Consider the following 22,435-nt stretch of genomic DNA (forward strand, 5'->3'; position numbering starts at 1 on the left):
GGACCTAGAGGTGGGAAAGTTGGTAATGGGGGGAGATTTCAATACGGTGTTGGAACCAGGGCTGGACAGGTCGAGGTCCAGGACTGGAAGGAGGCTGGCAGCAGCCAAGGTGCTTAAAGATTTTATGGAGCAGATGGGAGGAGTAGACCCGTGGAGATTTAGCAGACCTAGGAGTAAGGAGTTCTCGTTTTTCTCCTATGTCCACAAAGTCTATTCGCAAATAGACTTTTTTGTTTTGGGAAGGGCGTTGATCCCGAAGGTGAGGGGAACGGAGTATACGGCTATAGCCATTTCGGATCACGCTCCACATTGGGTGGACTTAGAGATAGGGGAGGAAACAGAAGGGCGCCCACCCTGGAGAATGGACATGGGACTAATGGCAGATGAGGGGGTGTGTCTAAGGGTGAGGGGGTGCATTGAAAAGTACTTGGAACTCAATGACAATGGGGAGGTCCAGGTGGGAGTGGTCTGGGAGGCGCTGAAGGCAGTGGTTAGAGGGGAGCTGATATCAATAAGGGCACATAAAGGAAAGCAGGAGAGTAGGGAACAGGAGCGGTTGCTGCAAGAACTTCTGAGGGTGGACAGGCAATATGCGGAGGCACCGGAGGAGGGACTGTACAGGGAAAGGCAAAGGCTACACGTAGAATTTGACTTGCTGACAACTGCAGAGGCACAGTGGAGGAAGGCACAGGGTGTACAGTACGAATATGGGGAGAAGGCGAGCAGGTTGCTGGCCCACCAATTGAGGGGGAGTGAGGGATGAGGAAGGAGAGATGGAGCGGGGAGCGGAGAGAGTGAATGGATTGTTCAAGGCATTTTATAAAAAATTATACGAAGCTCAACCCCCGGATGGGAGGGAGAGAATGATGGGCTTTCTGGACCGGCTGGAATTTCCCAAGGTGGAGGAGCAGGAAAGGGTGGGACTGGGAGCACAGATTGAAATAGAGGAAGTAGTGAAAGGAATTCGGAGCATGCAGGCGGGGAAGGCTCTGGGACCGGATGGATTCCCAGTTGAATTTTACAGGAAATATGTGGACTTGCTCGCCCCGCTACTGATGAGGACCTTTAATGAGGCAAAGGAAAGGGGACAGCTGCCCCCGACTATGTCTGAGGCAACGATATCGCTTCTCCTAAAGAAGGAAAAGGACCCGCTGCAATGCGGGTCCTATAGACCTATTTCCCTCCTAAATGTAGACGCTAAGATTCTGGCCAAGGTAATGGCAATGAGGATAGAGGATTGTGTCCCGAGGGTGGTCCATGAGGACCAAACTGGGTTTGTGAAGGGGAGACAGCTGAATACGAATATACGGAGGCTGCTAGGGGTAATGATGATGCCCCCACCAGAGGGGGAAGCGGAGATAGTGGTGGCGATGGATGCCGAGAAAGCATTTGATAGAGTGGAGTGGGATTATTTGTGGGAGGTGCTGAGGAGATTTGGTTTTGGAGATGAGTATGTTGGATGGGTGCAGCTGTTGTATAGGGCCCCAGTGGCGAGTGTGGTCACGAATGGACGGGGATCTGCATACTTTCGGCTCCATAGAGGGACAAGGCAGGGATGCCCTCTGTCCCCATTACTGTTTGCACTGGCGATTGAGCCCCTGGCAATAGCATTGAGGGGTGCCAAGAAGTGCAGGGGAGTACTTAGAGGAGGAGAAGAACACCGGGTATCTCTGTATGCGGATGACTTGTTATATGTAGCGGACCCGGCGGAGGGGATGCCAGAGATAATGCGGACACTTCGGGAGTTTGGAGAATTCTCAGGATATAAACTGAACATGGGGAAAAGTGAGTTGTTTGTGGTGCATCCAGGGGAGCAGAGCAGAGAAATAGAGGACTTTCCGCTGAGGAAGGTAACGAGGGACTTTCGTTACTTGGGGATCCAGATAGCCAAGAATTGGGGTACATTGCATAGGTTAAATTTAACGCGATTGGTGGAACAAATGGAGGAGGACTTCAAGAGATGGGACATGGTATCCCTGTCACTGGCAGGGAGGGTGCAGGCAGTTAAAATGGTAGTCCTCCCGAGATTCCTCTTTGTGTTTCAGTGCCTCCCGGTGGTGATCACGAAGGCTTTTTTCAAAAGGATCGAAAAGAGTATCATGAGTTTTGTGTGGGCCGGGAAGACCCCGAGAGTGAGGAAGGGATTCTTACAGCGTAGTAGGGATAGGGGGGGGCTGGCACTACCGAGCCTAAGTGAGTACTACTGGGCCGCCAATATCTCAATGGTGAGTAAGTGGATGGGGGAAGAGGAGGGAGCGGCATGGAAGAGATTGGAGAGGGCGTCCTGTAGGGGGACTAGCCTACAAGCTATGGTGACGGCCCCATTGCCGTTCTCACCGAAGAAATACACCACAAGCCCGGTGGTGGTGGCGACTTTGAAAATTTGGGGACAGTGGAGACGGCATAGGGGAAAGACGGGAGCCTTGGTGGGGTCCCCGATAAGAAACAACCATAGGTTTGCCCCGGGTAGAATGGATGGGGGATTTGGAATATGGCAAAGAGCAGGAGTAATGCAACTGAAAGATCTGTTTGTGGATGGGAAGTTCGCAAGTCTGGGAGCGCTGACCGAGAAATATGGGTTGCCCCAAGGGAATGCATTCTGGTATATGCAACTGAGGGCTTTTGCGAGGCAGCAGGTGAGGGAATTCCCGCAGCTCCCGACGCATGAGGTGCAGGACAGAGTAATCTCAAAGACATGGGTGGGGGACGGTAAGGTGTCAGATATATATAGGGAAATGAGGGACGAGGGGGAGATTATGGTAGATGAGCTGAAAGGGAAATGGGAAGAAGAGCTGGGGGAGGAGATTGAGGAGGGGCTGTGGGCGGATGCCCTAAGTAGGGTAAACTCATCGTCCTCGTGTGCCAGGCTAAGCCTGATTCAATTTAAGGTGTTACACAGGGCGCATATGACTGGAGCACGGCTCAGTAAATTTTTTGGGGTAGAGGATAGGTGTGCGAGATGCTCGAGAAGCCCAGCGAATCACACCCACATGTTCTGGTCATGTCCGGCACTACAGGGGTTTTGGATGGGGGTGACAAAGGTGCTTTCGAAAGTAGTGGGGGTCCAGGTCAAACCAAGCTGGGGGTTTGCTATATTTGGGGTTGCACAAGAGCCGGGAGTGCAGGAGGCGAGAGAGGCCGATGTTTTGGCCTTTGCGTCCCTAGTAGCCCGGCGCAGGATACTATTGATGTGGAAGGAAGCCAAGCCCCCGGGGGTGGAGACCTGGATAAATGACATGGCAGGGTTTATAAAGCTGGAACAGATTAAGTTCGTCCTAAGGGGATCGGCTCAAGGGTTCACCAGGCGGTGGCAACCGTTCGTCGAATACCTCACAGAAAGATAGAGGGAATAGAAAAGAAGAAGGCAGCAGCAGCAGCCCAGGGGGGAGGGGGGGGGGAGGAACCAGAAGGAGTCTCAGGGTTATTAATATATATGTATAATATGTATAGGTTATTGCTATAAATAATTGTATATTGGATTGTTAAACCATATTTTTGGAGAGTATTTATCTGAGACAAGGCAGTTGCCATTTAGTTTTAGTTTTCGTTTTTGTTATATATTATTTATTCTTTGTTTATAAAACAGGTCATTGTTATTTATACTGTTATATTATTGTGTAAAGGATACACAATGTACTGTGATGGTTGACCAAAAATTTTCAATAAAATATTCTTAAAAAAAAAGCTGGGCGTCTAAATTCTCAGCTAATTTGGCAAGCCACTGTGTTATCACCAAGTGGGATTGCATTTCAGCTTTTCAGCTAACCTCTCATTTAGGCCGTGCAAACTATGTCTATTGCTGCAGGGAGAATTAATCTCAGCTACAGTGTGGGGCATTATCTCTTTAGCTACACAGTAAACTACCATGTAAGAGGCTAATTGTGCTTTGTCATTCAATGCAACATTTCTGCTAAGGACTTCAGCTGACTATTTAAGTTCTCGCTGCATCCTTTGAAAAAAGTCAAGAGGTTGTCCTCGAACTCGCCATGCTTAGTCTTTAAATGCTTTTGAGCTTTGTGGGTTTAATCTTTTTTACTTGCCAGTACTTTCTTGCATATATCACACATTGGCTTTGCATCCTAATTTGCATTGGCACAATTAATAAAGCCATGCTTCAAGAAATCATCTTTATACTGTTATGTTAATGATTTCAGCTTCTGAATGGGTTGTTCACCAGAGGCCCTAGAACTCACACCACCCCTGCTTTATCCTGCCCTGGACTCTCCTGAGTAGCTCTCTCCAGCTGATTTAGTTGTGAGATCCTAGCCTGTTTATGTGTCTGGCTCTCTCTTTATTAAGAAACAATCCATTTTCAATTCTTCAGTCCTGTTGCTTGCTTGCTGGCAGTTAAAATGAAGGAATCTCGCACCCAGAACACATGACGTCAGTGTACGTGGCACATGACCTCTCTGCTGCCGCTTCTGGTGGGAAGACTCCGATCGATTTAACATGTATAAAGAAAAAAAATCTGCTCCTGGGTCAGCACGCTGAGCAGTCTGCCCCGCGGGGCTCCAGGCCTGCGCACTGCTGAGGGGCATGCATGCGCGGGATGGCTGGCATTCTGAAAGCCGGTCGCGGCTGACATTTTTAAAAGCCGGTTACAGCCGTTGGGAACTTCTCTCGATCTGGAACACCGTGGCTGATGGCCCCGCGACCGTCCCGACACCCACCCGCAGGTCACGACTCTGAGTTTGAAAATGACTGCCGTGCAGCACTTTGGTAGGTGCCATGGAGTTCCTTGAGCTCCCATTGCCAAGGTGTGCTTGTGGCCTATATGTTTTTGGGTGTTTTTGATCCTGGTACTGGGCCTCCGCTGCGAATGGGAAATTTCCCGAACATATGTTTTAAATTTTTTAATCTGAAAAAGCAAACCTAAAGTCAGTTCTGATTCACAGCCAGAATTGGGCTTCTGAGACCGGATTAAATGGGCAGCAAATGTTTTTGTCAAAAGATAATGCACAAGACGGCTCTGTTCAGGATTAATATTTAATAAAGCTCCAATCAACTTCAGGCAAGAGCTTTCAACACCAATCATCCCCATTCACATGAAATGTTATTGGTCTAACTCTAGATATGAAACGTGAATATCACTGTTTGAGGAGCTAACTAAATCAAAATGAAATTGGCAATTGAAAAACCCAGGACCTAATGAGAATAAATCAACAATCACAACCATACAAAATCTGTCAGAAAAAGAACTGGTTTGCCCACTTGGCTTCCTGACTACATTTTAAAGTACTGTAAGGTTTGCAACATTAAAACCATTTAAGGAATTAGGTCTTTTTTTAAAGACTTTTTTTATTAAACTATAAAATTGTCAAGCGTCCTAGAAGTCTTTAATCTGTGTTTACCCTACAGCTATCACGGAATATTGTGGATGGGTGCAATCTGAGCATTTATGACTATTTATTTCCCTTGCCATATATTTAGCTTGACATTCGGTCCTCATGGAGTTACACAATATGAGTTCCTTTTTCCCTCAAAACTATTTGTGAATTAAAGCAGTTTTATTCATGTAATTTCGCACTGAAGTCCTTAATTTTGCTTCAGAGGCTTCTAACCATGTATGTTTCATGGTTACGAAACTCCCTGTTCCTAATTTATGCTGTCTTCTAGTGCATTTGAAGATATTGTATTTATTTCCCAGAAACACCCGGGCCGAAACCATTAATTTTAGTGTTTTTAATCCAAGATGACCAATGTGTCTTGAAGGAAATTTACAACCGTTTACAGCTGCTTATTCACTGATCTTCCTTCCATTATAAGGTCAGAAGTGGGGATATTCGTTGTTAACTGCACAATGCTCTGCACCGTTTGCAAATCCTCAGATAATGAAGCAGTCCATGTCCAAATGCAGCAAGACCTGGACAATATCCGGACCCTTGGGCTGGCTAGTGGCATCTACGCCACCCAAGTGCCAGGCACTGACCATCTCAAAGAAGAGAATCTAACCATCGTTCAATGGCATTACCATCACTGAATCCCCTACTGTCACCATCCTGGGGATTACTGTTGACCAGAAACTGAACTGGACTAGGCATATAATTACCATGACTACAAGAGCAGGTCAGAGGCTAGGAATCCTGTGATGCGTAATTCACTTCCTGACTTCCCAAAGATTGCCCACCATTTACAAGGCACAAACCCGGAGCGGGAGGGAATACGCTCCACTTGCCTGGATGAGTGCAGCTCTAACAACACTCAAGAATCTTGATACTATCCAGAACACAGCAGGCCACTTGACCCCATTCACGAAGGTTAACTCCCTCCACCACCGACGCACATTGGCATCAATGGAGTTAGTGCAGAAAATGGCAATCCAACCAAATGCCTATATAAAGGCTGCTGAATATGAGATGTTAAACTGTATTTGAAAGAAAAGGACCCTATTGAAAAGGGAAATATCGAAGTTTGGTGCTTCCAAAATTTGCTGCTGTCTCTGAAGGGAAATGGGATAAACATTCCGGACCATTCAGAATGAAGACTTAGAAGAAAGTTGCAAGAATGCAAAAGCAAACTACTGCAGTTGCTGGAAAGCTGAAATAAATAAATGAAATTCTGGAAGCACTCAGCAGATCAGACAGCATCTGTGGAGAGGCAAGTTCACAAATTGCCATTTTTTCTGTCTGAAAATGCTGCCTGGTCTGCTGAAGACTTCCCGGAATTGTCCTTTCAAAAGAATGGACAGCCAAGAGAGCTATTGGAAACATTTAAACCAAAAAGATATTTGCTATGAAGTGTCTTAATTTGTTGAAACCAGTCAGATGGACTCCAGTATACTTTCTCAGCCTGTATTTTCCTATCCGAGGTCTCATTTAAATCACTGTTGCATTTTAATGGCGCTGGGTAATTTGAGTCAGTCACTGAATCTGGGAGACGAAGACCCTACAGGAAGGGGGTAAGAATAGAAAAGACTTAACTTTGAACAGTCTATTCCAGGCTACAATTTGATAGTTTTTGCTGTCATTTTGACCATGCTGGGCTTGAGAGTCTATAACCACTGAGCTAGGTCTTGTAGAAAGAGCACAGTACGAACAGGTCAACCTGTTGGACTTTAACCTGGTGTCGTAAGACTTCGTACTGTGCTCACCCCAGTCCAACGCCGGCATCTCCACATTGTAGAAAGAGGGTAGCTTATTGGAAACCTTTGCTCCAATGCCTGAAATTGTTCATTCAGTGTCAATGGGTATCAAATCACTAGCAAAGCACTTGCAATTTCCCAGTTAATCGCTTCTTGTGTACACGTTTATATGGCATCGAGCCCACCAAATTGCATCTATCCCCACCCATTGGTCTTAGTTCACAGTTTATGGGAAAAACCTTTCATCATTTGTCAGTAATACCTCTGTTGTGTTTCCTCAAAAACAGCTTTGCCATCTGAGCATCTACTTATTTTTTTGCCTCAGTGATTAAATGACATTGATAAGGTCATGATGACCGGCCCATTCCCCTTTGATTATGAAATGTTTGCAGCATTCATGCACCTTAAATACTGCACTTTAATCGCTATCTTGAATGCATTTGGATTTTGATTAATTGGAACGTTTGTCTCTATGCACAAGTTAATGTGTTTATCTACTACTTTGCCTGTATTTATCTAATAGTCTACTGCAGTTCTTGTATTATACTTTTCAAAGTCCCGCAACTCAGTGGTATTGCATTTATGCCATGTATCACATCCATCCATCCTTCACCACTCTCCTCAGCAGAAATTGTAGTTTCAGCTGTGGTTCAGTTGGTAGCACTCTCAACTCTGAGGCAGATGGTTCTGGGTTCAAATGCAGGACTTGAGGACAAAAATCTAGGCTGATACTCCAGTACAGTACTGAGGGAGTTCTGCGGTGTTGGAGGTGCTGCCTCTCGGCAGTTACATAGAGATCCTGACTGCACTTTTAGCTGAATGGAAAAGATCACCTGGTGCTATTTCTAAGAACAGAGGTGTTATCCTTGTTGTCCTCATGAAAACTGATCTGGTCATGATCTCACTGCTCGTTGTGAGAGTTTGCTGTCTATAAATAAACTGCAGTGTTTTCTTGATCATGGCAGTGACTACACTTCAAAAGCACTTCATTGGCTATAAAGCACTTTGAAATGTCCAGTGGTCAATAAAGGCTCTACCTGCATTCAAGGCATTCTTTTGTGCCTCAGGTACATGCTATTTTTAAAAAAAAAGTAACTTAGCCTTTCATTTCTTATTCTTTCCTACAATTTAGCTTTTGTTTATTTGCCAAACTTATTTTCGTGACGCTGCCAACTCATTACCCATGATTTGTTCAAGACCCACTTCACTAAAACCCTGTCCCTGGTTTGGCTGAAAATCAATTCCAAAGGTTATTTTTGGAATACAATGCAAAATTTTGACTTGGCCATCGCTTCAAGCTGCTAGATCGCAATTCTGTTGCTTATTTTTCTTGGGAGGACACCAAAATAGTTAATGAGCTAAGTTGTCAGTAGCCCAAGGATACCAAGCCAAGTTACCACAGTGGCCCAAGTGTTAATAAAAAAAAATATATATATATATATATATTATATATACTAGCTATATGATAAAATGTTAACCTATTACAGGTAACGCCACCTTTGTTTCCATTACTGTTGGCATGTACTTTAGGCAGCACTAGTGCTAAATGCTTGTTTACTCCACAGTGGCTTGTTTAAAATTGAAGTTCTGTATCTTGGTTAATATTGTATTAAATGGAAAAGTAGATAGGTCAGGATCAAAAGAAGTTTTGGTAGTCTGCGTCATATTGAGTTTTGAGGTGCTGGTAATTGCAAACAATTGTTTCTGTAGTTTAATCCTAATTGTTGAAAAAGGTGCTGGAAATGTCTTAATGAGCTGAATGAAAAAAGTCCTTTTATTTTTGCAGGTCTACGTTGCCGTATCCTGGTACTGAGCGAGAGTATGAGGTAAAATAAATGTATCTTAAAATATTTTTAATGTGTACCAATTGAACTAATAGTTTCTTGGAGGATGTAGGTAATGAGAAAGTTGATGAGAATTTAAACTTAATTAAGCAAAGTACACTTGGGTCTCATAGAACCATGGAATTCCTACAGTGCGGAAGGAGACCATTTGGCCCATCGAGCATGCACCGACCTACTGAAAGAGCACCCCACTCCTCCACCCTATTCCCGTAACCCCACCTAACCGGCACATGTTTGGACTGGGAGGAAATTGGAGCACCCGGTGGAACTCACGCAGACATTGGGAGACAGTGCAAATTCCATACAGTCACCCAAGGCCAGAATTGAACCTGAGTCCCTGGCGTTCTGAGGAAGCAGTGCATTGTGCTGCCCTAAGACTGGAATTGTAATACATCAAACATGTTCATCTGATTGAGGGAAAGATTCACTTGTTCCAACATCTCCCTGCACTGGATTACATCCGTGCTGTGTATTGAGGAAAATTGTATGCAAAATGTATGCTTGAACTTGCCCAGTGGCAAGTTTGTTAATGATGCAGCCCTTGGATAAGTAGGGGACAACAGCGTACTCATTTAAAAAAGTCGCCAAGTCTGAGAGATCCATAGGCTGCTCTCCCCCATTTTTGAGAGAGGGAGCTGACTGGTGGTGATTTAACCTGAGGGTCACTACCCCTTGGGCAAGGGGCAAGATTGAGAACGGCAGCCAGTATGGGGGTTGAACCGGCGCAGTTGACATCACTCCACATCACCAATCATCCATCCAACCAACTGAACTAACCCCCTACGAAGATTTGTATCTGTTCTCATTTGTAAATTAGAACATTTTATCTTCTAAGACATAGGAACAGAATTATGCCACTCAGCATTCAATCATGGCTGATATTTTTCTCATGCCCATTCTCCTGCCTTCTCGCCATAACCCCTGATCCCCTTATTAATCAAGAACCTATCTGTCTCTGTCTTAAAGACTCTCAGTGATTTGGCCTCCACTGCCTTCTGCGGCAAAGAGTACCACAGATTCACCACCCTCTGGCTGAAGAAATTCCTCCTCATCTCTGTTTTAAAGGATTGTCCCTTTAGTCTGAGGCTGTGCCCTCGGGTTCTAGTTTTTCCTACACGGAAACATCCTCTCAACGACCACTCTATCCAGGCCTCGCAGTATCCTGTAAGTTTCAATAAGATCCCCCTTCATACTTCTAAACTCCTAACAGGTACAGACCTAGAGTCTTCAACCGTTCCTCATACGACAAGCTCTTCATTCCAGGGGTCATTCTTGTGAACCTCCCCTGGACCCTTTCCAAGTCCAGCACATCCTTCCTTAGATACGGGGCCCAAAACTGCTCACAATACTCCAAATGAGGTCTGACCAGAGCCTGATACAGCCTTAAGAAAGATGGAAGGGGAAACAGACGAGGATGGGGCTTAAACCTTCTGACTAGGTAGTGAGAGTACTACCACATGGCTGATATCTAAGCATTGTTACCAGTATGGCCTGTCAGTGAGAAGCACTGTTGAAGATTCTTGCCAGTAAATACTTAGGTGGTCTTTTTTTTTTGTGGGGGGGGGGGATTTTCTCCATTTGGAGGCTTGCTTTCCCCTTTGAGAAAATGTAAAGTTTATTGTTGCACAATGTGATGGTTCAGTACAGATTAATTATTTTAATTTATAGGTTTTTCTTCAAGACCTTGTAAAGAATTTGTACGATGAGGGAAATGATAAGTTCAGAGAACGCAATTGGGCTGATGCTTTGAGTCAGTATACTGAGGCCTTAAATGTGGCTGATTATGCATCTGAAGAAGTCAGTATTGTGAATGGAGTTCTAGAGAAGCTGTATGCAAATCGTGCAGCCTGCTACTTGAATCTGGTAAGATTAAACAACACCGCAATATACACTGAGAAATGCTTGCTAATTGTTTCATATGAAGTATAATGACAAGAATTTTGACTTTTTAATCACACTTTGTGACTGGCAATCTATGTCATTTTGCTTCAGAATTATCTGGGGATAAAGTTGGATATCTTTTCCTGGGAATACATTGTTTCATTTTGATTATTTTAAAAAATTTTCGAGTACCCAATTCTTGTTTTCTAATTAAGGGGCAATTTAGTGTGACCAATCCACCTACCCTGTGCATCTTTTGGGTTGTGGGGGTGAGACCCACGCAGACACTGGGAGAACGTGCAAACACTTTGATAACATAAATGAATCTGGTCTCAGTCTCACCTTGCATGCACACTTTCTGCGGAGATCACCTGAATAATGTTTTTGACACCACTCATTTACCCCATAAAGTTCTTGAATTCTGAAGCTAATTGTGACCGTCATTATCTTGAATAATGTTTCTAATTTTTGCTGCTCTCGTGTTACTTTAGGGTCACTATAACGAGGTATTAGACGATTGTGACAAAGCTTTGGAGTTGAATCATAACAACTACAGAGCACTCTATCGAAAGGGAAAATCTCTAAAAGAGTTAGGAAGGCATAAAGATGCCTATGAAGTTGTTGCAAAGTGTTCGCTAGCTGTGCCACAGGTAAGAGCAACGGCAGTTACAGCCACTTGACAACCATTATTCAGAAAAGATTGTATTTCCAACCTCTTATTGCTGACAGCAGGCTTGACCAACCTTTTTGCTCGGGGATTATATTTGCATGTTTTGCTCACTCAAGCATATTTCAAAAGATGAGGTTTGGAACAGCACTAAACTGAATTTTAAAAATATATAGTTTGGTTTTAAGGAAAGAAACAATTGCTGAACAAATGTAAATCAATGTCAAAGTAATAAACTGCTGTTAAAAAGGTGTGAATGTTAAAAATGACCAGAATGTTGGAGGGCAATTTTATGTGGGTGGGAGTCTGTGCGGGCGCATGTGTTAGTGTGTGGTGGTGAGAATGAGTGAGAAAACTTAAGACTGGGTGTAAGGCAGTCTTAACACCCCACCCATTCACCCTGTCACTCACTCCTACACACACTATCACTCCGTCACACAAACACATGCCCACTCACGACCGTTGGCTCACTCCCACACACCCGCTCGCTCACTCCCACACACCCACTCAGTTTCTGTCTCCTCCCTGGTCCCTCCAAAATGACACAGCTTCAACTTCCTTGGGTCCGTTTCAACTTTGCCCTTCCTAGCTCTGCAGCTCTGGTCACACCTGTCTCACCGGGCTCCAGCCCTGCCACTCTTAGCCCCCGGGCTCCAGCCCCCAAATAGTTTGGCTCCCTAGCCTCCAGCCCTGATGTACCCTCGCTCCTCTTGTAAACCAACCTTCAGCACACTGTTTGCTGCTCCACCAATCAGTGACTGTTTCTCTCCCTCATTTACTGATGATACACTCACTAGCCAGTCTATCGGCAGCAAGTGTGAGAGAGAAACAGCCTCTTGTTGGAGGCCATGATGTGGAGATGCCGGCATTGGACTGGGGTGGGCACAGTAAGACGTCTTAGAACACTAGATTAAAGTCCAACAGGTTTGTTTGGAATCGCTAGCTTTCGGAGCGCAGCTCCTTCAACAGGTGAGTGGTGACCCGATGAAGGAGCTACGCTCCGAAAGCTAGTGATTCTAAACAAACCTGTTGTACTTGAACCTGGTGTTGTAAGACTTCTTCTTGGAGGAGCAGCTCCAAGCAGAATCTTGCATTGAAATGCAGCTGGTTAATGGGAATTTGGAAAACTGCCTCTGGGGACTGTTTTAGCACAGGGCTATATAGCTGGCTTTTAAAGCAGACCATGGCAGGCCAGCAGCGCGGGTTCAATTCCCACACCAGCCTCCCCAAACAGGCGGCGGAACAATAGCCGAAACAATTTTCTGTTATTTATAAGAACTTCATCTGCATTGGCTGATTGAAGATTGTGACCTGCAGTCTTGGCTTTCAGAGTGCCTCCGTTTTATCTTTTGTCGGCCGTTACATTACCCGTAGACGCCTGTTAGTTGTCCAAAAGGGGACAAATTGAGAGTCGTGTTAAAATTTTATACGTTTCAGGATGATGATGTAATAAAATTAACCCAGGAGTTGGCTCAGAAGTTAGGATTGAAAATTCGCAAAGCTTATGTTAGAGCTCAAGTGAGTACATCATCCTTTACTATGAGTTAATACTTAAAGTTTCATTCGGCGCCTTTGTACTGTTGTTTAATTGAATGTTTGCCCCTCTCTTTTAGCCTCCCTTGAACCCTGTAGTTGCTGTCAGTTCCGTATCTTCTGCTGAATCTTCCAATAAAGTAAGGACCTTCTTGTTAGCATGTTTTTAAATATTCTATACTGTATTCAATATCCGTGAGCATTTCATCAAGTTTTGGCAGTCGCTCCTTCATTAGAATTTAAAATTTACATACTCCAATGATTTTCTTTTTGAAATAATGGGGAATTTAAAATACTCGTGCAGGAGTCTCGTGACAAGAATGGACTTTGTGTAACATTGAAAATAAATTTTGTTAAACAGGCAGTAGAGGACTATTCCTTCCTAATAAATGAAACTTTTTCTTGCTGATTTGAAATACAATCTGTGATAAAAGTGTTAGCTCCTTACTACGACATCTGCTGCATTGGTAATTGAAGTAAACACAAATTGCAGAGCGCCTCCCTTTAAATTCAACAAGTCAACACTAAATCAGGAATTTCTTGTTGCCAAAAATGTCACTTTGTTTGCGTGTTCAATATCTGTGCATTTAAATGAATGCCTGTTTCTAAAAGTGTATGACAATGAAATACATTTGGTGCAAAATTGCTCATGGCCTCAAGATTGCATAAAATGTTTTTGTATTTCCTGATTTATGTTAAGCATTTTATTGCAGCTTTCCTATAAGATCAGAAGGGGGACTGGTAAAGAAGCAATTGGTAAATGTCCAACACCAGTTTGTCTCCCTGTTCTGCTGGACATGGAAAGATAGCAAATGAGACAGGAAATTAATTCTATTCATAGAATTTACAGTGCAGGAGGAGGCTATGCGGCCCTTCAAGTCTGCACCAACCTTTGGACAGAGCACCAAGGCCACACCTCCACCTTATCCCTGTAACCCAATAACCCCACCACACCTTTTTGGACACTAAAGGCAATTTAGCATGGCCAATCCACCTAACCTGCACATCTTTGGACTGTGGGAGGAAACCCGCAGACACGGGGAGAGACTGCAGACTCCGCACAGACAGTGGCCTAAGCCGGGAATCGAACCTGGGACCCAACTGTGCTAACCACTGTGCTACCATGCCACCCTAAACCTATTGATTAATCAAGTGGGTATACTTATTTAAACAGTTGATTGAGGAGATTGAGAAAATTAATTTAAATGCTCAATTTTTGTGATGTTTAAATGGATTTAGATACCCACGTCCTTCTTAAAATGATTCAGGGGAAATGGGGACCTTTAAGACTGCGTAAACTACATTGCTGTGTCACAGCTACTCCCTGGTTGTCTGAGGAGCCTCAGACAGGTGAATAACCTGTCCCTGCTCTTGCCTCATGTTTAAAGGCTAGTTTGTAACACAGCAAGCTCCAAAATAGGAATGAGAAGAAAATGTTAGATGCAAAATCATTGGCCCAAATCTTCCAGCGACCAGATGTACCTGGATGCTACAATGTACTATAAATTCTCTTGGCAATCCCAACCTGGGACTCAGTGGGAATTGGCTGAGAAGTTGAATTTCTTGCTCCCGTGATTCTCCAACTCTGTTTGAGAGTGTTCCATCCTGGTCACCAGAAAATATTAGGCTGATTAAAGTCAGGTCTAACTCTTGAATAACTATGCAGCTGACTCCACTTGAAGTCTCTTCTCCTTACACTTCAAATCTTTCCTGACCCCCCTCTCACCCTCCTGACCCTTTGACCTCTTCCCTCCGACCCCCACCCCCAATCCTCTAACACCCCCGTCCCAATTGAACCCTCCAGACTGTCTTCATATCATCTGCAAATGTTAAAACGTGCCCTGGTCATTTAATATACACCAGGAAGGCAAGGGTACCGCCGCTGACCTCTGGGAAATTCCACAACAGACCTTCCTGCAGTCTTGAAAAAAAAAATGACCACTTCTCACTGCTCTTGGTTTCTGTATTATTATACAAAAAATGTTTTTTTTCCGTAGCCCACCAATGGTTTGGATTCTGTTGAAGATATTGAAATAGGTAAAGTAAACTTTTATCATTTTTTATTCTTGCAGCCAAACCTGCAGAGGTCTGTTATTTTTATTTGATTGCTTTCCCGGTGACTAGAGATGCATGTCCCAAGGTGGTTAGATAAAACTGTCCTCTAAAAGTGCATTACGTGTACAGGTTGTTAAATAATGGTGGCTGAAATTTCATAATATGTCCTTTTGATAATGTTTCCCATTTGGTGTTGAGTAGGCTGGGGGTTTTCTTAATTGTGGTGTACAAAACTATAAGGGGCCTAGGCAGGGTAGGTCGGAAAAACGTGTTTCCCTGGGCTAAGAGGTCAGTTATCAGGGGGCGTAGATTTACGGTGAATGGTAAAGGATTAGAGGGGCTAAGAGGAAAGGCTTTATCAACCAGAGGGTGGTGGGTGTTTGGAATTCCCTGCCTGAAATTGGTGGTGGAGGCTGAAATGCTCAACTCATTTAAAAGGTACTTGGATCTGCCCCTGAAACGCTGTAAACTGCAAGGCTGCGGACAGACGCTGGAAAGTAGGATTTAAGTGAGCAGGCTAGTTCCTTTTTTCTAACCTGCGCAGACACGAAGGACAGAATGGCCTCTTTCTGGCCATAACCTTTCTATATGGGCAGCACGGTAACACAGTGGTTAGCACTGTTGCTTCACAGCGGCAGGGACCCGGGTTCGATTCCCGGCTTGGGTCACCATCTGTGCGGAGTCTGCATGTTCTCCCCGTGTCTTTGTGGGTTTCTTCCGGGCGCTCCAATTTCCTCCCATAAGTCCCGAAAGACGTGCTTGTTCGGTGAATTGGACATTCTGAATTCTCCCTCCGTGTACCCGAACAGGCGCCGGAGTGTGGCGACTAGGGGCTTTTCACAGTAACTGATGCCCAGAAGATGGCGCCAAAGCGAGGCGACTCTCTGCGAGCTCTCCCTAGCAGATCCACTTTTTACTTGTACTCGTTCTAATCTTTTAAAATTGAATTCTAAGACTCGCTATTATGTATTTTTTTCTTCCCTTATGTACTTAATGATCTGTTGAGCTGCTCGCAGAAAAATACTTTTCACTGTACCTCGGTACACGTGACAATCCAATCCAACTTCATTGCAGTATTAATGTCAGCCTACGTGTGACAATAACAAAGATTATTATGAATATTATTATATCAAAATTTTAAAAGGTCTTTTCTAAGATTAAATCTTGCTTCATTTTTTTTAAACCTGAGAGGTAAGAGTAGTCAGTTTGACATTATCATCATCTTTTGTTGTAGATTTCCCAGGATTGAGTTTGGAACCTTCTGTTTCTTCATCCATCCCAACTGGTGAAGTCCCTCAAGCAGCAGGCGATTCAGCCCCAACTCCAGTTGTTTCTAATTCTACATCACCCACTGTACAACGATCAGAGAAAACCAGTCTTTCCACTGCCACACTGGTGAACGGAGGAGAAGTGCCCTTTTCAGTGCCCGAGTCATGTTTAGACTTATCTGATGGTGACAAAATAGGAGATGATCTGGACGAGCTGCTAGATTCTATGTCCACAGTGGAAGAAACTCCGATGGTAAAGCAAAACTCTGAACTCCTCGTGCGTCCCATTCGCGAATAACACTTGAGAATACTGGGTGGTTGGCAAACGATCGTTACTATAAATGCCCTGACGATCGGCATGGTAGCACAGTTGCTTCACAGCTCCAGGGTCCCAGGTTCGATTCCCGGCTTGGGTCACTGTCTGTGCGGAGTCTGCACGTTCTCCCCGTGTCTGCGTGGGTTTCCTCCGGGTGCTCCGGTTTCCTCCCACAGTCCAAAGATGTGCGGGTTAGGTGGATTGGCCTTGCTAAATTGCCCCTTAGTGTCCAAAGGGGTTAGGTGGGTATGCTGGGGTGTGGGCTTGGGTGGGGTACTCTTTCCAGGGGCCGGTGCGGACTCGATGGGTTAAATGGCCTCCTTCAGCACTGTAAATTCTATGATCGTGACAATAAACAAAATCTAAATCATAAGTTGTAACTCCTGAAGGTGTGCAGAGTCGTGCAAGTCTGATCTGTTTGGTCCTCCGTACAAGTGAACGGAAATATGCCCGTGCTGTTAATTATTTGGGGACAGATTTGGACGTGGTGTGACATGGCCAAAAAAAAATAATCAATCGACATGTGCCTTTGAGCTACACACGCAATGTGAATGATTTTTTTTTTCTTTGGCTGGAGGTTCCAGTTCCAGAGCGTTGTCATTTCATCCCACATTCTTCATCTTCTGAAGAGGGGGAGGAGAAAGAAAAACATTTCCATAGTTTTGCAGAATCTATCATTGCTTCAGCTGCCAGTTTTTATTTGTTTCAAATATATTTTTGTTGCTTTCCTGTCAGTCTACTCATTTTGTGGCTGTGACTTTCTCTGTGAGTGCAACCCAGATAACGCATTCAACATTTCATTTGTTTTGTCGGTGTCAAGATGCACCAAAATATCCTAATTTAAGCCGAAACCTGGAATGGGCATAAATTAGCGTTAACAATCGGCTTGGGTAAAGCATGGAACCCACACCACATATTTCTCCAGGTGTCAAAATGTAATTTTCAATTCATTTAACCATCCATGCGCAATTAGGTACAGCATATATCAGAACCTGAGTTCAGCAGATGTCCAAGGATGTGCAGGTTAAGTGGATCGGCCATGCTAAATTGTCCCTTACTGTTCAACGGTTAGGTGGGGTTACGGAGATGGGGCGGAGAAGTGGGTCTGTGTCGGGTGCTCTTTCAGGGGACCAGTGCAGATTTGATGGGCCGAAAGGTCTCCTTTTGCGCTGCAGGTATTCTATGATAACTTTTTCAATGTGACATAAAAATGCATTTCTTTAAAGAAACATGGTCTAGGTTTTTTTTAAAAAACAATTCAAAAATTTGCAATAAAACACCCGACTCATTACTTTCTTTCTGCTTCGTGTGAAAGTCTGGTTACAAAGTGAAGGGATCCTCTGAATAAGCGCAATTGGAAGATGTTTGTATCCGAGGGTTGGGATTGGGCTAGTTTTGTAGATCTTGATGCACGTCTGTATTTTTTAAAAAAAGGTGTGGAGACTTGAACTTGTTTCAATTGTCCGTGTAACTCACCTGTGAGCATAATTCCACCATCTTTAATCTGGGTTTCACCTGTTGTGCCTCGTTTGTCATATTTTGTTGCATAATGCTCCTATGAAGTGCCTTGGGACTTTTTAATTATGTTAAAGGTGCAATCTGAATATAATTTGTTGCTGCTGTTTGCACCCAAATTGCCCCTGTGTCTCTGAGCTAATGCAGATGATCTCTGTCTCTGGACTTAATGAAGAGGAAACTCCAGGCATCAGTGTCCAAAACCAGATTGATAAGCAGCTAAAGTTATTTAATTGCCATAGTAAAGTCTCATGAAGAGCAATTACACTCTTGGTAGAAGATTAATTAACATTTTTGTAGTTGAAGATGCACTTTTACTGATGTCCTATTGGAGCCTCTGCGTTTGTTCCGGTACTTTCAGGCCTGATGAATATCAGAGCGATTGAATTGTATTACAGTACACTGGCGCTGTAATAATTATATTACAGTACACTGGCGCTCTGAATTGGAGAACTTTCATCTTGCCAATTGCATTTTCCAGTCCCCCATGCTTTACTTAACACACTTTTTGTTGAGAAATAGGGGAAATTAGTAGCTGACCTGATGGAAATGTTACATAATTGGCCCCTTGTAAACAACTTATCCTCCTGCCCTAGTGTCTTAATTGATGGTGGTTGAGGTGACTTGGTTATTTTGATTATTCTTCACTTCATTTGTCGCCATCTCTCAAAAGACAAGTTTACTAAACTGCTCCTTTGCAATATGCCACCAGTTCCAGGGGACGTTGTGAGAAAAACATGAGCATCGTGATTTTCAAACAAATGTGGATATTCTAAATGTATCTAGAATAATTGATTATTTTAAAAGTTATTTTGGGGTAAAATGAAAATTTGAATGAAATTGGAGAACATTTTCTTAAAATTTGTGTGAAATTAGAAATATTTTCCTTGCATAATGAACAATGCTGGGTCAGTGGTTTATAATTCCATTATTTTAGGACTTTGAGAAATAATTTGATTTAATCCACCAGTTTCTGCTTTCTGATATATTGTTTGGAGTACAGAATCTGGTATCACATGTAGGTGTCAAATTGGTTGGCCAAGCTTAATTTAGGTAATGAAATGAAAGTACCCGGGGACCATAGGTTGCTTCCCCCCCTTTTGGGAGAGAGCTGACTGGTGGTGATTTTAACCTGAAGGTCACCGCACTTGGGACAAAGTTGAGAAGGCAAGGTCTTCGTGGATAACCTCAGCCAGTATGGGAATTGAACCCGTGCTGTTGGCATCACTCTGCATCACAAACCAGCCATCCAACCAACTGAGAACTTTTAAGTTGGGGGGGGGGGGGGATTTCCACTAACTTAATATTCATGGAGTCAAAAATGTACACAAAATGTTAGTTTTGCTCCGTTGATTTTATATTTGCCCCCTGAGTGGGAACATCGTGAGTTTGAGTCCAGCAAACAACAACCACTTAGTGCAGAACTGAGGGTGTGCTACATTATTGGAGGCGCACAGTCTTTTGGTTGAAGTTTTAAACCAATGTCTAGTCTGCCTGCCTGAGTTAATATATACACCTCGTGTCATTATTGGAAGAAGAGCCGGAGGTTCTCTTGGCCAACAGTCATCTCACAACCAACACGAGTCATAGAGTTGATGCAACAATCAGATCAGCCATGGTCTTGTTGAATGGTAGAGCAGACTAGAAGGTCCGAGTGGCTTCCTACTCCTAATGCGTATGTTCGTATGTACAAAAACCCCCAGCTTGTTTGATCATTGATTTGCAGTTCACTGGCTCTTGCTATGCGGAATTGGCTGTGGTATTTATGTAACTAACTGTGGCTATGTTTCAAAAATAATCTATGGCTGTGAAATGCATTGAGGTGAACATAAGCAATATATCAATGCACGTTCTTTCTTTAACTACATTTTTATTTTGTGCCGTGATTAAAACTGATTTGTTTTGCTCCTTTAATTGCAGAAGCCCATGAATCTTACAGGAAGTATTTCTTCTAGTATGCCTTCCAGTATTCCTTGTCCCAGTTCTCTCTTAGTGCCACCACCCCAAGTTACAACTAATAGTATTCCTTCGGTGACTCTGCCATCGGTGTATTCATTATCTATGAATATGCTATCCTACGACACTTTTGGTTCCAGAATGGATTCTTTAGATTCTCTACCTATTATGGAATCCCAGCGAGGTAAGAATTGTTCATTAATTACACAGCCAAATGTGTTAAATGCAATGAACTTCTATGTTTCAACGTTAAATAAATTGTAGTCCCCGTTCATTGGAAACATTTTTCTGCCCTGTTGGGATTCCTATAGACCCAAATAGGTGAGTTGCTACTCGCACATTTGTAACATTGCTGTTTTGCATGAGGATGCTTCAAATGTGTCCTTGCTCCCTCAATGTTGGGAACTTCTCTCAACTGAGAACATCCTCTTTAGACCCATCCCCTGAGATCAGGAAGTTGCCAAGTGGTGATGAATTTACATTGTTTTGTCGCAGGAGTCTTGAAGTGAATTTGTCTGCAAGGGCAGTAATAGAAACAAGGCTTTTGCAATGACGGGACCGAAGTGTGACAAAGCTAGTGAGCAGTCTCAAAGAGACAATAATGCCACAAAATTGAAGGGCTTGTGCACACAAAGCAAAACCCCTTCCTCCACGTTACATTGCACAAAATAAATAACATCCCTTTTTTTAACTCTTTCTCCCCCCCCCCTCTGTAGTCTAAAATATGGAAGTTCCAGGGTCTGGAGTTCGCAAAAAAGTTGCTTTGTAATTGACCCTGGAACTCCCTCTGCCACAGTGCTGTTAGGGAGGGAGTTCCAGGAATTTGACCCAGCGACAGTGAAGGAACGGTCATATATTTCCGAGTCATGATTATGCACGATGATGAATAACTTGGAGTGGGCCTTCCAGGTGGTGGTGTTCCCATGTGTCTGCTGTCCTTGTCCTTCTGGTGTCCTCGCACCGATTCCTGTGGTATCCTACTAATCACTGCCTGCATTTGGAAAAAGACCCGATAATTCCTACTCTTTGTTTCCTGGCTGCCAATTAGTTTTCTATCCATCTCAATCCACTACCTCTAGTCCCATGCACTTTGATTTTGCCCTGGCTCCTTGATGTGTCAAATGCTGCCTTGATGTCCTGGGCAGTTGTTCTCCCCTCACCTGATGGGCAGTTTCAGCTACAATTAATGGCCCAAATCTCCCAAGGAATGGTAATCGCTGTTGGGATGCCACTCCGCTCCTGCTTTCCTGCGTTTTGGGGCGGGGTGGGGAGGTGGCATACCCTGGGAAGTTTCTTTAACGCTGAAAAGCTTTGGGACAATTAAACAGATTTTTAGTGTGAGTGAATGGGTGAGTGATAATCCTGAGACTCAGAGATCTGGGCCAATGTTTCAGGTCAATGACCTTTCATCAGCAATGAAAGATGATAAAAGCTGTAACAGGTATTCAGCAAGTACACAAACAGGGAAAGGTGGGCGCGTGGGTGGGGAGTGGAACAAGTGGAACACAGTGTGATCGTGTGGAACAGAACACAATGTGATCGTGTGGAAGGCAAGAGAAATTAAATGTCAAAGGGGAAGATGTGATCAGGCTAAAAAAGATAGTAATGGGACAAGTAAATAAACAAAAGGTACTCGTCCCATTATCATCAGCTTTTGCCTTGCACCTTGGTCTATTTTGACATTTCATCTCTTGCCTTTCACCTAATCACAGATCTCTTTCCCCCACCCTCACACACACATACCAGCCTGTGTACCTGCTATGGCTCTTAACGTTTTTCAGTTCTGATGAACGGTCATCGACTTGAAATGTTAACGTTGCTTCTCTCTCCACAGATGCTGCCAGCATTTTCTGTGTTAACTTCTGATTTCCAGCATCTACAGTATTTTGCTTTTACAAGATTGATGTTTTCCCCATGGAGTGTGTTATAGAATCATAGAATTTGCAGTGCAGAAGGAGGCCATTCAGCCCATCGAGTCTGCACCGGCTCCTGGAAAGAGCACCCTACCCAAGGTCAACACCTCCACCCTATCCCCACAACCCAGCAACCCCACCCAACACTAAGGGCATATAAAGTTTAGATATATTGCCCTTTCAAATGGAAATTAAAGAAATCAACTGTTTTTTAAAGAAAGCTCTTCACGGATTTGACTAAATTAATTTTGAGGGAAGGATTCCTGTTGTTTTTTTAGCTGTGGCAAAATCAAAGATGTATAAACAGGTTTATGATTCCATTAGAAATTGTCCAAAGCATTTTTCTCCCTCTTCCACCAACCCCAATTATACATGAAAATAAATTACTCTGAAGCAATATTTAAAC

General features: G+C 43.7%; 1 protein-coding gene across 4 annotated transcripts in view; it reads left to right on the forward strand.

Moving 5' to 3' along the window:
* The window catches only part of zc3h7a (zinc finger CCCH-type containing 7A), a 105,138-nt gene that overhangs the window by 28,829 nt on the left and 53,874 nt on the right, over positions 1-22,435 (forward strand). For all 4 annotated transcript variants that reach the window (XM_072481694.1, XM_072481697.1, XM_072481695.1 and 1 more), the window contains exons 3-10: positions 8,868-8,907; positions 10,594-10,788; positions 11,298-11,456; positions 12,911-12,991; positions 13,087-13,146; positions 15,004-15,043; positions 16,296-16,582; positions 20,081-20,300. In XM_072481694.1, the coding sequence (XP_072337795.1) occupies positions 8,868-8,907; positions 10,594-10,788; positions 11,298-11,456; positions 12,911-12,991; positions 13,087-13,146; positions 15,004-15,043; positions 16,296-16,582; positions 20,081-20,300 (1,082 nt within the window). The remainder of the gene's footprint in view (positions 1-8,867; positions 8,908-10,593; positions 10,789-11,297; positions 11,457-12,910; positions 12,992-13,086; positions 13,147-15,003; positions 15,044-16,295; positions 16,583-20,080; positions 20,301-22,435) is intronic.

Source organism: Scyliorhinus torazame, chromosome 17 (genome assembly GCF_047496885.1).
Source record: "Scyliorhinus torazame isolate Kashiwa2021f chromosome 17, sScyTor2.1, whole genome shotgun sequence".
NCBI classification, from domain to species: domain Eukaryota; kingdom Metazoa; phylum Chordata; class Chondrichthyes; order Carcharhiniformes; family Scyliorhinidae; genus Scyliorhinus; species Scyliorhinus torazame.